Below are 13,977 nucleotides of genomic sequence, written 5' to 3' on the forward strand. Positions count from 1 at the left end.
ACCACATTGGCAATCTTACCCTATGTTTCGGCCTTTAAACCAAGTATATTAACTTTTTCCAACACAGAAGTCCGCATGTTCCTATTCCTGTCCTCAAATTTTATAGTTTGACCTCAACTTGCCAGGCATTTTATAAAGTTGTTCAAAAATCTGCCGTGTGTTGGCGCTTAAGAACTAGCTCCAATTAAAAAGATCACCACCACAATTTATTAGCACTAAATAGGCGCATATCTACACAGAACAAACAGGCACATGCGTTCCGACTATGTAAAGCGAAACACCATGTTTCGTTGACCAAATAACCAGTCTGCTTCTTTGGGTGGTTATTTATTGTTGCCTAATTGAAAAACTGCTTTATTTTACGTGTTATAACAACTACTATACGATGTTGCACTGTATACACTATTTAAAATTCGCGCTAAACACTTAAGGGTCAACTTTTAGGTAACTGCAATGTACAACATCAAAGAAACGCTTCGTTTCATGGTTACATTTAGTTTTCCGTTTAATAAATTACATAGTAGAAAAAGATTCAGATGGTTTGTTTAGTTGACAATTGCGTCCTAAACAAATTAGGCCTGTACACCGTCCATCCAAATTCCCCACTCTGAAATAAATAAAAAAACAAATCATTTAGTTTTAAAATATTATCACCGATCTGTTTTGTTTTTCGAATTAAATAACATGTACAGTTACAAATCCTATTTTTGTCCTGATACATATCTGTAACGTTTTTTTCGTAAAATGAGTTTATTTAATGCAAAATAATGGAATATGTTTTCTGACAAATAATGGAATATATTACAGAAACATTATCGGTCAAATAATTTTTGGCAATTTTGCATATTCACCTTCGACATCAATCACTCCGTCACCATTTTTGTCGGCCTCCTTCAAAAGTTCGTCAATTTCCCAATTCTCAATAGGTGGATCAGCAGAAACGCCCTCCAAAGCTTCACGAAGCTCGTCCCAATCAATGTAGTTGTCTCCGTCTCTGCAAACCAAGTTATAAATGGTGTTTATGCACAGGCTATCATTTTTTTATGTAATTTCGGCCCACAGCATTGGCGTAGCCAGAAGAGGGGCCATGACCCTACCCGAATTTATGAAGATGTATATTAAGAAATTTCAATTTTGTGTTTTGGTATCTCATCTTGACTAAATGATTAAAAAGATTTGCAAAAAATTGACTGTTGCCATTGTGTTGTAGAAATCGAGATATATTTAGTGAATATAGCGTTTGGTGGTCCCGTCGAACCCTAGTTTAGAAAAACACACCCTATGCCTATGGTTAGCAAAAAAAAAAACGATTTTGAAAAACAAACTATTCGACCCCTTCCAAAACGTTCGGCTGCCTACGCCACTGGCCCATAGCATGACTTGTAGAGATCCAACATGTGTTGTAGTCAGTTGCTCAATATTATTGTACTATTTACCTGTCAAGCAAACGGAATAGATCTTTTAATTCCTCTTCGCTTGCCGTTTTTCCCTCTTCTGCAATCTGCATCACCATCATGATAAGAAACTCATCGAAATCGATTGTTCCGCTGCCTGAGAAATCATGTAATTTTATTTACTACAGTATTTATATCGCCTCAACAATTAGGACGAGTCGAGCAACGTCATGAGGTTATGATATTGTACATGTCTTTATGCGGCGTAACAGTGATGACGTAGTATTTCGTCATCATATTACAACTTTGCCATTACAGTAAGGCCATTACGCCATAGTGGTGCAAGGTAGGTATCTTTTACAATATTTGAACAAAAAGTTACCGTCAACGTCAACTTCTTCAACAATCTTTGCAAGCTCCTCTCGGTTTGGAGTTTGTCCCAACATTTTCATGACGCGGCCCAATTCACTGGTACTGATGTCGCCACCGCCATCCTCATCAAAAATGTCGAAAGCCTGCTTGAACTCTGGTGAATGCAAGTAGTTTAGATAGGCTACGTTTTAGTGAGCTATGCAATGCAGTATTTTATCAAATCAGCAACGGACAACAAATTGCCAATGAAGTAAAATAAAACGTATCCATTTTATAAATCAGACGTTTCGACAAAAACTTTTGTCATGAATACGTTTTATTCTACTTTACTTGCAATTTGTTTTCTAGTAAAGCTACTATTTAAGTCCGTGTCTTGTGTACCTAAGCAACGGACAGTTCTTAATACAATTTTCAACAAAAACGCTTATTGTGTGCAAAGGAATCATATCTCCCACCTGAAATTTGATCTTTGGTTAGGGATGCACGGGCGTCTTCGACTGTCATAGACTAAAGTAAAAAACGACTTTAGATAAGTTTAACTAAATTTTCCAAGCAAATATTTTTTAATATAGACTAACTTCCTACGAATTTAAAGTCAGTTTAATCAGAAACGGCTTGTAAAACACATTTTTGCGCTATTCAAATTGACATTTCATCGTTAGTGCAAAAACTAGAAAATGACTTACCATATTGGCCTTCTGTCCGCAAACTTGCTATAAAATGTAACAACCTCTAAACCCGTTTACTGAATGAAATAACTCTTTGCTCCTTTGACCTTGAAACAATTTGAACAATGATCATCAGCATTGAAAACAACTGTAATTGTTTGATAAGCTTGTTGCTTTTTTCCATTTTTGACCGCCTGTTAGCCCCTTGACCAGTTGCTGGACAGCGCAGCAGGACCTCTTTAACGCCCTCATTACGTTTCCCACCTTGTCAACATGTCGGTGATAACAACGTCGTTGTGTATTGTTGATTTCAATGCTACCCTGAGGTGTGATACAAAGGTCACAGGAAAAGTAACATTAAAAATGTTCCTTTTGCGTTGCGTAAAATTCTTTTTGAGGTTGATTACATTTCACTGTCACGTAGCTATTACTGACCTGGTGATCTTTTTTTGTGAAATTGTGTGGCTAGGTTTTTTCACCAAGCGAACGCGTCACAGGTTAGAAGGAAATATTGAAAAAAAGTTTACGATTTAGTAATTTACTTCTCACCAATTAAAAAGTCAAATTTTTTCCTTACCATATTTTTTGTGCTCATGTTTGCAAAAAGTATACACAATTAGTTAGTTATTATCAACAAATGACATGTTCAGCATACGAGGCAGGCAACGGTGCTTGTGATTTAACTTTCGGTGGATTCTCCACTGAGCCTGCGGAGCTCGGTTGGTAGAGAGCGAGCGCGAGTCCCGGAAATACTCCTGTCGTGGGTTCCCAGTTTCCACCACAGGCTAGATTTTTCGCCTCACCGTATGTTGGTGCATGCTTGGTGACCAGCTGATTCGGCGTGGCGCCTGTAATCGGCCTGTCGTACAAACTAGTTAAACTACATTTTGCTGCATGCAAGAATTCAAATCGACAATTTCATCACTTCACTCCTGAGTCACTGTTAAGGGCAACGTCTGATTAGAACAGGGGTTCTCAACCAGTGGAAGCATTTTGATTGGGCCACAGACCAATCAATAGGAAAGCTTTTATTAAGAGTTTACTTTTATTTGTGTCACTACTCTCAGTTTTACAAGAATAATGGCTTGGAAGGAATGTAAATTTATTTGAATTATTCTATTTACAGTATAAAGTTACTTTGAATTTCTGCAACACTTTAAGTTTGTGATGTAATAAACTACTTTGTGATTACAATAAAGCCAGATAATAGCATAGCAGTATATCCAATTATTCGGTCATAACTGAAAGTGCTTCATTAAAGAAGGGAAAGTGCTGTTTTATTATTTTTTTGCATTCAGTTATTTTGAACTGATAATAATCTGTTTAAAATATGTTCTGCAGTTTTTTTGGTTTGAACCTATTTCATAGTTGTTTTCTTTCTTTCATAAAAAATTACTGGGCCACAGAATTTTTGTGCTTTGAAAGTGGGCCACGAAAGAAAAAAGGTTGAGAACCACTGGATTAGAAGATCACGTGACTGAGTGTGACGTCATGCATGGTCTTCTATGACCGTTCTACCCATTTCTACCCACACAAGTTTACTGTGTTTTTATCGTGAGATGCTATGACAAAAGTTTTTATTCGGAATGCTTTATTAGCTATTGTCAGTGCGGTATCAGATTTCTGTGCACTCACCTAAATTTCTTATTACCGGTAAAAAAACACATAAATCGGAAGATAGCCAAGAAGTTACATTTCAATTTACGAAACACCTACACGAAATGTTACACGAAAAAACACAAATGATACGAAATCTCGGGGGACTCTTAAGAGAAACAAATTATCGTTGGTGACAACGACATCTTTCTTGTTTATTAGGGGATTCCCTAATCCAGGGTTTCTAAACGTGGGGTAACTATACCTGAGTACAAAGGAACTGTAAGCAGATGGTACGAGATGTAGTGTCAAAAAGGGTTGTGTGTAGACCCATTCTTGAAACAGTGAAGTTTCAGTTCGGGGTAAAAAGGTTTTCTATGAGAAACGTTTACAACTGTGACACTAATGGGTAACCAATAGTCAATTTTATTTCCCAACAACTCCAAGTTTATATACTTCCGTAATTCTATTCGGGTGCAACAAAATTTCATAAAAGTTAAACTAATTTGGCGAAAATTTTTCACGTATTTATTTTTGTTCCCGTTTGTAAAGCCCCTTGTCCCTTCGTTACAGGGAATTTATTATTTTCGTTTGGTAGGTTGGTTGTGCAACATACGCAAGCCGGTTGTCTGTAGCCAATCACGTTCATTTGCTTCGTGTGATCCCACAGCGAAATATGACGTCACATTGAGGCGCCTGGTTGGCTTAAATTCCCAAGGGACACGTCATCCTAATGGAACCCGTATTTGGTGCAACGAAAATAGCGAACCCAACTGCTTTGGTCCGCAGCGAGCTTCTGTTGATCTAATCCTTGCTTGACGTAAACTGTTGCATTCAAGGTTGGACTGTAGGGTAAGTATAGAGGTAGGACTGCATAGAGGTTCGTCTTATCACAGCAGGCCTTTCAGAAAGCATTGCTGCATCGTTTTGAATTGTAACATACGGACCCCAACTAACAGGTAGGAACTCATCAAAGTTTATTTTAAAAGGATGTTTGCTTGTAGTAAAACTTTAAGGAAGAGGTTATACATGTTGGCCTACATAGCATTTTACCAGCGAGTGTTTGATGGAGTACAATAAGATCGTTTTGTTACTAACATTTAAACGTTAAATTGCCTGTTCCCAAATGTTCACACTTATGCATGTTATACTTTTCCATTCTTACCGACAATTTTTGAAGATAGTTTGAGAACAGACGTTACTGCTTAGAAGCCCAAGTATCTGTATGTATGGAAATCCTTTTAATTCGAACAACATTTACATTTTTTTCACATAGGATTCTTCCAAAAAAATTTGTTATCTTTATAACAATATTTTTTTTACATTATTGTTTTTGTCCTACTTTTCTTTACAATATCTCGTCTTTAGGAAACATGCCATTGACAGACAAAGAAGACAGAGAGGTTGATGAGTGCTTCGAGATGTTTGACGAGGAAGCGGAGGGCATTCTAGAAATGTCGAATCTGATGAAGATGATGGGACTACTCGGCTGGAATCCAACCATGCAAGATCTTGAAACCCTTGTAAAAGAGTGTCGCATGACCCGTGAGTTATTAACATCCTAACTGAACCTTTTTTTGTATACACATAAGTGTTATTGTCTACATTTGTTCTCCTGTCATTTTAAACAATGTGTGTGCTTTGAAAGACTTCCAAAACTTCGAAAATTTTGTTTACTGAAATCCTTATTATTAACAACTGAGCTACTTTTGTTTTGGGTGTTTTTCTTGGCACAGTGTGCCAAATAACAATGCAAGGATCTAGTTACATACTCATATTACATCTGACGTGGCCCTTCATATCACTGATGATGGCATGGGCATTTGCCGAATCGTTTAAACGTTTTTTTTTTATCTTGTAACCTAAACTAAAGTTTCCAAGACAAACTGACATCTTTAACGACTCTGTGCACTAGTTTTAAACAATAACAGAACAGCTCAAATAAATGTAGTTTTTGTCCTCAGAAATTAAAAAAATGACAAAGCAACAATTCAAAGATCTTATGGTACACTGGTACAAAAACCACACCAAAGATAATGAGCAGCAATTAAAAGAGGCATTCAGTGTATTCGACACGGTAATTTGTTTGTTTTGTCGGAATCAATCATTTTTTTACAAATTGTTTTACTTTTTTGCTGCTTTGCTAACAACTACCGCCAATGGTTCCCTATACAATTAAAAGCAAAATGTACGCTTGGTTTTAATTTGTTCTAGTCCAACATAGAGTAGATATTTTCCATACAAATTCTGTAAAAAAGTTAAAACAAATCCTGTTGTAATTTTTCACAAGTCTGGAAATGTTTATTTCGAAGTTAAAATCAGTTGACAGTCTTAAACAAATATATATCACTATAAAGCATCTTAAGTGTCTATAAATCAATTTACCTGAATTCCTGTTGGGTAAAAATTCAAATAAGAAAAAGTTTTTACAACTTGGACCTTTATCTAAAATTTTCAGGATGGCAGCGGCTACATCGAGTGGGATGAATTAAAATATGTGATGCAAGGAGCCGGGGAACCACTCACTGATGATGAGGTTGTGCTTATGATGAAGGAAGCTGACAAAGACGGTGACGGAAGGATTGATTACAAAGGTGCGAATTCTTAAAAATGCAACCAAAGCAAAATATATGGCACTTGATGTTTAACTTAGAAACCCACCAACGGGTATACGTGGGGAAAACATATCTTCTTTATTGTTGTCAAGGAAAATTAACAGATGTCGACTGAACTGTAAATGTTCTCTGTTTCTTTTAGTATTTATTTTAATTTCAAAGTTTCGTTATGCTTTATACCAGTGATTCTCAACCTTGTACTAATCGTAGACCACCTGCCGATTTTTTCTGTCGCTGCATACCACCTAAACTGTTTGATTGACCATAAAATAGGCATATTTTTCTCGCCCAAGCCCAAATATTTCTGAAACCAGCAAGTACAAATTAAAAAAAATGTGTAAAACACGAGTTTTGTCCCAAACCAAGGCTGATCAGTTTGGTCTGTTTAGTTTCATTTATTTCGAGAAAAAAAAGCTACTCACGAACTACCTGAAAAGGTCCGACGTACCTCTATAAGTGCATGTACCACAGGTTAAGCGTCACTGCCTTATTCTATCATGATTGGGAAACAGTTTTTTTTTGGTTTTGGAAATAATATTTTTGTGATATTTAATGCTGTGCGAATCCATGGTCTTATGTAGCTCTGATTTTAATATACTTTTAATGCATCGGGTTGTGGCAAAACACATTGCCTTCAAAATCACTGTAGCAGTTGTTCTAGCACGAAGCATTTTCTCTTTGCTCACAAAAGTTTATTTATTTTCTGCAGAGTTTGTGTGTATGATGCAAGGAGATCAGGAACTGCTTTCCTAAACCCATCACAATGTCGTCAACACCGAAAAAACATTGTAAATTTGCCGGGAAGCAACCTTTTTTAACCCGAAAATATCCTCCAATTGCTTGACCGTCACCTTGTAAATATAGGTTGTTACATTTTTCTGTCGGAGCATTTATATCAAAGGTGATGTGTTAGAAAGCGTCACGGTGGTTTTTCAGTAATAAATAATGTTCAAATTGTCTCTGAATTGAATTAAATTTTGAATTGGAATCTGCCGCAGACGGGTTTAAACTGAGGCGTTTTTGAACAGAAATCGTATTAAATCTTGTACGTAGAAAATGTTAATGCTCCCAAAGTGCGAATGCGCATAAATACTGAGATACATCAACATACGCAAAGACTGAATGTCTTAGTAAATGGCACGCGGCCTGCGTTTTGTGTTAAGGTTACAAAATAGGCTATGTGTGATATAGCATACAAAACATGCCGATTATCTTAAAAGCAATTGTGTTAAAAAATCAAGTTGTTGTTTCGAAATCAAAGCTTTATGGCGAAGATACGACTGCTTCGAGGCGCATTGCGGCACAAACTCGCCACATGCTCAGGTCTCATGGGACGTAACAGCTGCATGCTCCCTGCGAGATATATTGAGACATCGGGCACATGTGTGCTGATGTAGTGACGCCACAGCACACGGCGACGCTTTTGAAGACGTTTACAGCATCGAGGCACAACATATGTAAAACATTACTCAACACTCTGAAATCATATTCATATTGCGGTGTGCAATTCACATGTCAATTATTTAACGACGGTTTGGTGTTGAATTGATTCACTTTAGTTTATTACCCCTATTAGTTCAGTTGAGTTCAATTTGCATTTTAAAACACATACAAAATTGAACTAAAACAATCACCAAGCCGGATATAGCAGAGCAACGTTAATAATTTCAGGGTTCGCAAAAAAGTGGACGGCGCATTTGGGATTGCTAAACGCGCCGTAACTACAATTTCATTATAAAGCAGGGGTGGGCAACCTGCGGCCCGCGGGCCACATGAGGCCCTTGATTCAAGGTTGTGCGGCCCGTGGTCACGCTTGAATTTGAAATGTACTGACAAACGAGTCCAACTGTTATATAGTTTGAGCTGATTAATGCGCCTGGTGCTATTTTTTGCGACCTGGCAATATGTGGCTAGAATCAAATGCGAATTTTACTTGTAGTTAAGCATATTTGGTAAGCAACGAAGTATAATCACCTGGTGTTATACACAGGTGCGGCCCGCGAGCTAATTTTGGCTTTTGTTTTTGGCCCCACAGTAACAAAGGTTGCCCACCCCTGTTATAAAGCGTTATGTGACGTGGGGAACAAGAAAGTGAGTTTTGGATCATGTTATGTACCATGTTTATTCAGATCAATAATATTATAAAATACTAATACTACTAGACGCATGACGCAAACGTTTTACTATGGAGATGAAAAAAAACTGTTATCCTATCAGTTGCACCCCCCTGATGAACGCTATATTTCCCTAATGGTTTAATTGCCCTAAATAAGTTAAAGAAATATGATTCAAGTTTAAGCGTATTTGGGACTGTAGGGTAGTACTAAGCATAAAGTAAACTGCCTATGACAAAATATGAGCACCAACAAGATTTTCTCCTTAGTGCGATGTTACTACCTCCTGCGGAAATAACTCTTCGAAATTATTGCCACGAGGTAGCGCTAAATGGTCAAAAGTGCCTGGCGCCAAATGCGCTTAACTTTACGCAGTCTAGTGATTTTAATGATACGAACGAAGCAAAAAAGTGACCACATGATACGATATAGTGGTGCGAACACAAACTTGAAGGTTGCCAACGATACTTATCAGGCGTTCACTGTTAAACTTTAAGGAACACTTTTGGTGAAATGTGAATTAAACATCAACTAAGCTGTGTGGTTATCACAATCCTATTAGCAAGTAGAAAAGCAGTGTTTTACAACACATAAAAACCAGAATCTGTCCAGTTGAGGTTTTTGTTTGTTCATTGAAAAAAGCATATAAATACAGACATATAGGCTATATTCCTTACAAAAAGATAATATGTTCCTTAATGTTGTATCATTCGCTAATATCTTCATTTGACCTATAGCTTTAAGTCTAATCCAGAACATTAGACCAATGGTATTTGCTTTCCTAGTTTTCGGATAAGCGTGTCTATAGTTTTAATAGTAATATCGCGTAGCATTGTACCTTACCTTAGCTCAGGGGTTCTTAACAAAGGGGTGCGAGAACTGTTCCTAGGGGGTGCGGGGGTGCATGTATAAAATTTAAATTACAATGGTTTTGTTATTTAAGCAATTACAGAAGGGGGTGCGAAAACTGGTTGGTAATTTGAAAGGGGTGCAGCAAGGAAAAAGCTTAAGAACCTCTGCCTTAGCTGATCACGGGCGGAAGCGAAACACCATAGAAAAGTTCGTGGTTTCATAAATCGAAATTCTTCCGAGGCAGATGACAGAAATCGGATGCTTGAGATACTTTCGCCTCGAATTACGTAAGCTCAATGCAACGCTTACTGGTAGCGAAACCCCGGCACATTCCAATCATATGACATATATTGTCAGATAGTTAAGTATACGTAATCAGAAACTTTTCCAGGCCCCAGCAGCTATAAATAAATAAATAAATACGCAAGGAAATACAATTTCACTAAGTTTAGCAGAATACTACTAACGTTGACAAGAAACATACAAACCTATATTTACTATTGTCTTGACAGAATCTTTTAAACCGCGACTTTCTGACCATTAAATGATGTTAAGAATCAAGCTAATGTACGATTTAATTTAAAAGTTTACCATTTTAATTGCAACAGGTTTCAGACCTTCCGTTTACTTTTTGTTTGTTGTAAATTACATATGTTTGTTTAACATTTGTGTCTGCATTGCGACTGCCACCAAAAAATATACGCGCAAAGGCATTATGAATAGGTTAGATCAGTGGTTCTCAAACTGTAGTACACGTACCATTAGTGGTACGCCGGAACTTTTCAGGTGGTACGCGAGTAGCTTTATGCTATGCTCAATTTATGACCGATTTAAAATTGCAACTCAACTGACCCAACTGATCAGCCTGGTTTGGGCGAAACTCTTGTTTTGGACATTCTTTGAAATTGCTAAATATGCTATCCAGGTTAAGAAAAGGACCCATTTCTTGGTTTATCCATTCAAACAGGGTTTAGGACTTGAGGTGGTGCGCAGCGTTAAAAAAAGAAGTCGGGTGATACGCGATCCGTATAAGATTGAGAACCACTAGGTTAGATAGATCCATCACTTTGTCCACTCGTTGTCCATTATTGGTTATCATTACATAAATTAGATCAATCATACACATGAAGCCAGCAAACAGAAACGCAGAAAAGATCAAGTATTAGGTACCTTTCCTTAATCGCCTATTTCAGGCAGGAGAAGCTCGATTTCGGACGAACCTGTCGCTCATGGCAGGGGATTTCCGCTGTTACGTCATGCGCACGTGATGCTCGTTTTCGGCTCGTCAGGTTTGTTTAGCCTTGATTGTTAATACGGGAGTAAAATTAATACGGTGGTGTCATTACTTCTCGGACAAAGTTAGTGCTGACTGATATGATTACACAGTTGTGGTGCAATGAGAAAAAGTATGTAGCTCAGCTCTATAGGTAAGGTTGTAATGGGTTTATTTTTAAATGTGATTTTCGGTTACTAGTTACAACCAATTGTACAATTGAGGCAATCCCATTGTACGCTATGGTCGATGTCTTGAAAGTTGGAATGACGATATGGTAGCATTTGATGTTGAATTTAAATGATAAAATATTATATAGGCCTAATATTATATTATATAGGCCTAATATTATAGCCATATAGTAATACACTAAAAGACAAAAGTTGCAATAAAAGAGAAAGATTCAACAGTTTTGCGCTAATTTGAGACTAATCAAAACAAACTTACGCCAGTTTTGAACTTTTAAAGTAAGTGTATAGCATTTGTTGTGATTGACTACAAAACATCAGATCTGAAATACCTCAAGGGTGTTTCTATCTACCTCACAGCAGACTTCGTTCGTTGAGCCGAAAATGCAACGCTTTGTTGCTTTTCCGTTGCGTTTTTTATGCGACAAAGGCACAACGCACCAAAGCACTTTACAGGTTAGAGCTCCCGTTACACCAGAACTGGCTTCCCTTGCGTGTGAATAAGAGCCCATTGTTATGCTAGTTGCGGCAGCACTATTTCCGGTAACAGAGGTATTCGGCAGTCAGCAAAGCAAAGCGATGCTGCAAAATAGACCGGCACTTATGTACATCAGCTGGTAGGTTTTTTGTCAGTATTGTTGTGGTTAGATTTGAGGTAATGTTGTGCTGTTTTAGGCAAGGTGTACTTTGAGCACTAACTGTGCTTAAAACAGTGTTGTCAGAAGGCGTTGTGATTTGAAGGTTAGAAATTAGGTTCAAATGTCATTGACCACAGAATTACGTCAAATCTGAATACTGGAGAGACCAATGTTAGCAATGTATTGTGGTCAAATAACAAGTACAGATTTCCATATGCGTTACAGAACTCGTAAATCATAATTAGACCAACGACAAAGCTATTGAAAGATTTGTTTTGAAAAACATGGATTTGCATGTTATTTAGGCCCATTTAAAGTCTACATACTGATTGAGTTTAACGTTTTTGGTAATATTAGCTACCTTGCAAAAATTAATATTAAGTTATATGGTTCTTTTAACGTAGTTTAGAACAGGGTCAGTTCAAAAAAACATACATGTGCAATGTTTAGGGTTGTTTGGAATTCGAATATTGGGTAAAATTTGCCTTTTGTGACGGTATAATAGCCACATTGCGAGCTAAAATCAGGTTGTATGGTACTTTAATCTCGGCGCAGCAATTCCTAAAATCGGTACGCCTACACATTGTGTTTTTACTTCTAACCCTACAGGACGGGAGGGGTCATTTTCTGACCGTTATAGTCGCTAACAATAGACCCGCGGATTCCGGTTTTCAGATCTTACCCATTCAGGCCATGTCAAGCTTAACAATCGCGCCCCCTGCCAAACCTACTATTATCCCAGGTCCTTAAACCAGAAGCGCAGATATTTATACCCAACCTGATTCTTACACATATATAGTCCTGTTGTTTCGGGTGCATTTTTGTGTGACCGAATTTTAGTTTTGGTTCAAGGGACAGAAACAGGCGCTACTCTAGCTTGTGACGTCACAATGGAGTTTGACGTAGTTGTTACAAAACATGAAATACTGCAAAATGCTAAAAATTGAGACGTAAAAGCAACAGACCAGGCTTGTCATATAGCTGCTAAAGACTGTGCACGAATGTAAACATTATTAGGAAACTTCAAATTGAGTTTTGTTACATATAAATTGCACCAAACACAAAAATCCTTTGAGCACGTGGTTATGCTTTTTCAATCACGGCGATACGTTATTTTTCACTTTTTAATTTGTCTATTGAATCTTTAGGCAATGGTTTCATGCAATCAACACGTTCCGTTACTACAACACGACAAAAAAGCTAAATTCGATAATTCCATACGTTTACACAACTTTAAATTTAAATGCCAGGGCGAAACAGAACGGCCGTTTAGTGTTTTTGCGTTTCAGCTGATAAGGCGCTGAATTTTCGGCGAATTTCACGCAGAAAGCGCACGACCCTCGAAGCATTTCACGGTCTTGTGGTTACGCTGCGAAACCACTGCAGCAAGGTTTTCCCAAAACAACAGGTCTCGAAAGTTCTCTTAAGAGAAATTTCGAAACAACAGTTCGTTAAGACCGTTGTCAGTCAGCCGTAACAGATTTGTTGACGATTTTAAAAAGGTTGCGAAAGTGAAAATACGTTCAACGTTCGTTACTAGTTGGACAAACTAAGCGAAAATATGAAAACAAATAAGAATAGGTTACGAAAAAATCAATTATGAAACTAAGCGAAAATATGAAAACAAATAGGAATAGGATACGAAAAAAATCAATTATGAAACAAAGCGTAAATTACTTTCGAAACTATGCAGTTTCAAAAAACATAGTATGTCGTTGATACTATGTTGCGTATATTTTCATTGTCTATACCGGTGGTTCCCAACCGGGGAGGAATTCCTCCCCAGGGAGGAATTTTATGAGTTCAGGGGAGGAATTTCATAAAAACTGCAAAAAAATTACATTGGAAATGTTACAGAATATTTCTGTGTGTACATTATTATGTCCATTAAAATTTGGACCCAGTTCACATTTGGTAAAGGATTCTGAATGGACATCCCTAATTATAAGGTCTATTTCAAATTGCTATAATTTTTTATGTTATATTTGTTTTTCTTCTTATGGGGAGGAATGAATAGTTCGAAAATGGGCGAAGGGAGGAATGTAACAAAAAAGGTTGGGAACCACTGGTCTATACTGTGTAGCTATAACGCGTTCAACCAAATTCCACCAATTGCGCCCTTCACTGTTTTGCGCTCCATAACATTTTAACTCATGGCAGCTTTTTCCAGCTTGTTTATTGTTTTAGTGTTATTGTGTCGTTATGTTTACCAAGCGAAATAAACTCATCTCATCTCTCATATGCGAAACAACTTTGTGAAGAGGTTA

General features: G+C 37.4%; 2 protein-coding genes across 3 annotated transcripts; one reads left to right on the forward strand and one right to left on the reverse strand.

Moving 5' to 3' along the window:
- Window positions 1-184: 184 nt before the first annotated feature.
- On the reverse strand, window positions 185-2,576 carry LOC145231993 (troponin C, skeletal muscle-like). Its single transcript, XM_080096475.1, has 6 exons — window positions 2,453-2,576; window positions 2,222-2,273; window positions 1,777-1,920; window positions 1,437-1,551; window positions 852-994; window positions 185-607 (listed from the first exon to the last, which is right to left on the reverse strand). Exons 1-6 carry the CDS (start codon window positions 2,453-2,455, stop codon window positions 573-575), a joined length of 492 nt encoding a protein of 163 aa, XP_079952601.1. The 5' UTR covers window positions 2,456-2,576; the 3' UTR covers window positions 185-572.
- A 1,153-nt stretch (window positions 2,577-3,729) lies between these two features.
- On the forward strand, window positions 3,730-7,604 carry LOC145234597 (calglandulin-like). Of its 2 annotated transcripts, none has more exons than XM_080099306.1 (5): window positions 3,730-4,989; window positions 5,399-5,575; window positions 5,995-6,107; window positions 6,489-6,624; window positions 7,355-7,604. In XM_080099306.1, exons 2-5 carry the CDS (start codon window positions 5,404-5,406, stop codon window positions 7,396-7,398), a joined length of 465 nt encoding a protein of 154 aa, XP_079955432.1. In that variant the 5' UTR covers window positions 3,730-4,989; window positions 5,399-5,403; the 3' UTR covers window positions 7,399-7,604. The 2 variants fall into 2 exon arrangements, with proteins under 2 accessions (XP_079955432.1, XP_079955433.1); XM_080099307.1 differs by having other exon boundaries at window positions 3,731-4,882.
- The last annotated feature ends 6,373 nt before the right edge of the window (window positions 7,605-13,977 follow it).

Source organism: Phallusia mammillata, chromosome 6, assembly GCF_965637545.1.
Source record: "Phallusia mammillata chromosome 6, kaPhaMamm4.hap1.1, whole genome shotgun sequence".
Classification (NCBI taxonomy): Eukaryota; Metazoa; Chordata; class Ascidiacea; order Phlebobranchia; family Ascidiidae; genus Phallusia; species Phallusia mammillata.

Bases quoted from the DNA above. Each gene is read 5' to 3' on its own strand.
- LOC145231993 (XM_080096475.1), bottom strand. The intron at 1,921-2,221 runs GTGGGAGATATG...TGCATTCACCAG, and splicing joins AACCAAAGATCAAATTTCAG to AGTTCAAGCAGGCTTTCGAC. The intron at 1,552-1,776 runs GTAACTTTTTGT...ATGATTTCTCAG, and splicing joins TGAAGAAGTTGACGTTGACG to GCAGCGGAACAATCGATTTC.
- LOC145234597 (XM_080099306.1), top strand. From the start codon at position 5,404: ATGCCATTGACAGACAAAGAAGACAGAGAGGTTGATGAGTGCTTCGAG. The intron at 5,576-5,994 runs GTGAGTTATTAA...TTTTGTCCTCAG, and splicing joins AAAAGAGTGTCGCATGACCC to AAATTAAAAAAATGACAAAG. The intron at 6,108-6,488 runs GTAATTTGTTTG...TAAAATTTTCAG, and splicing joins CATTCAGTGTATTCGACACG to GATGGCAGCGGCTACATCGA.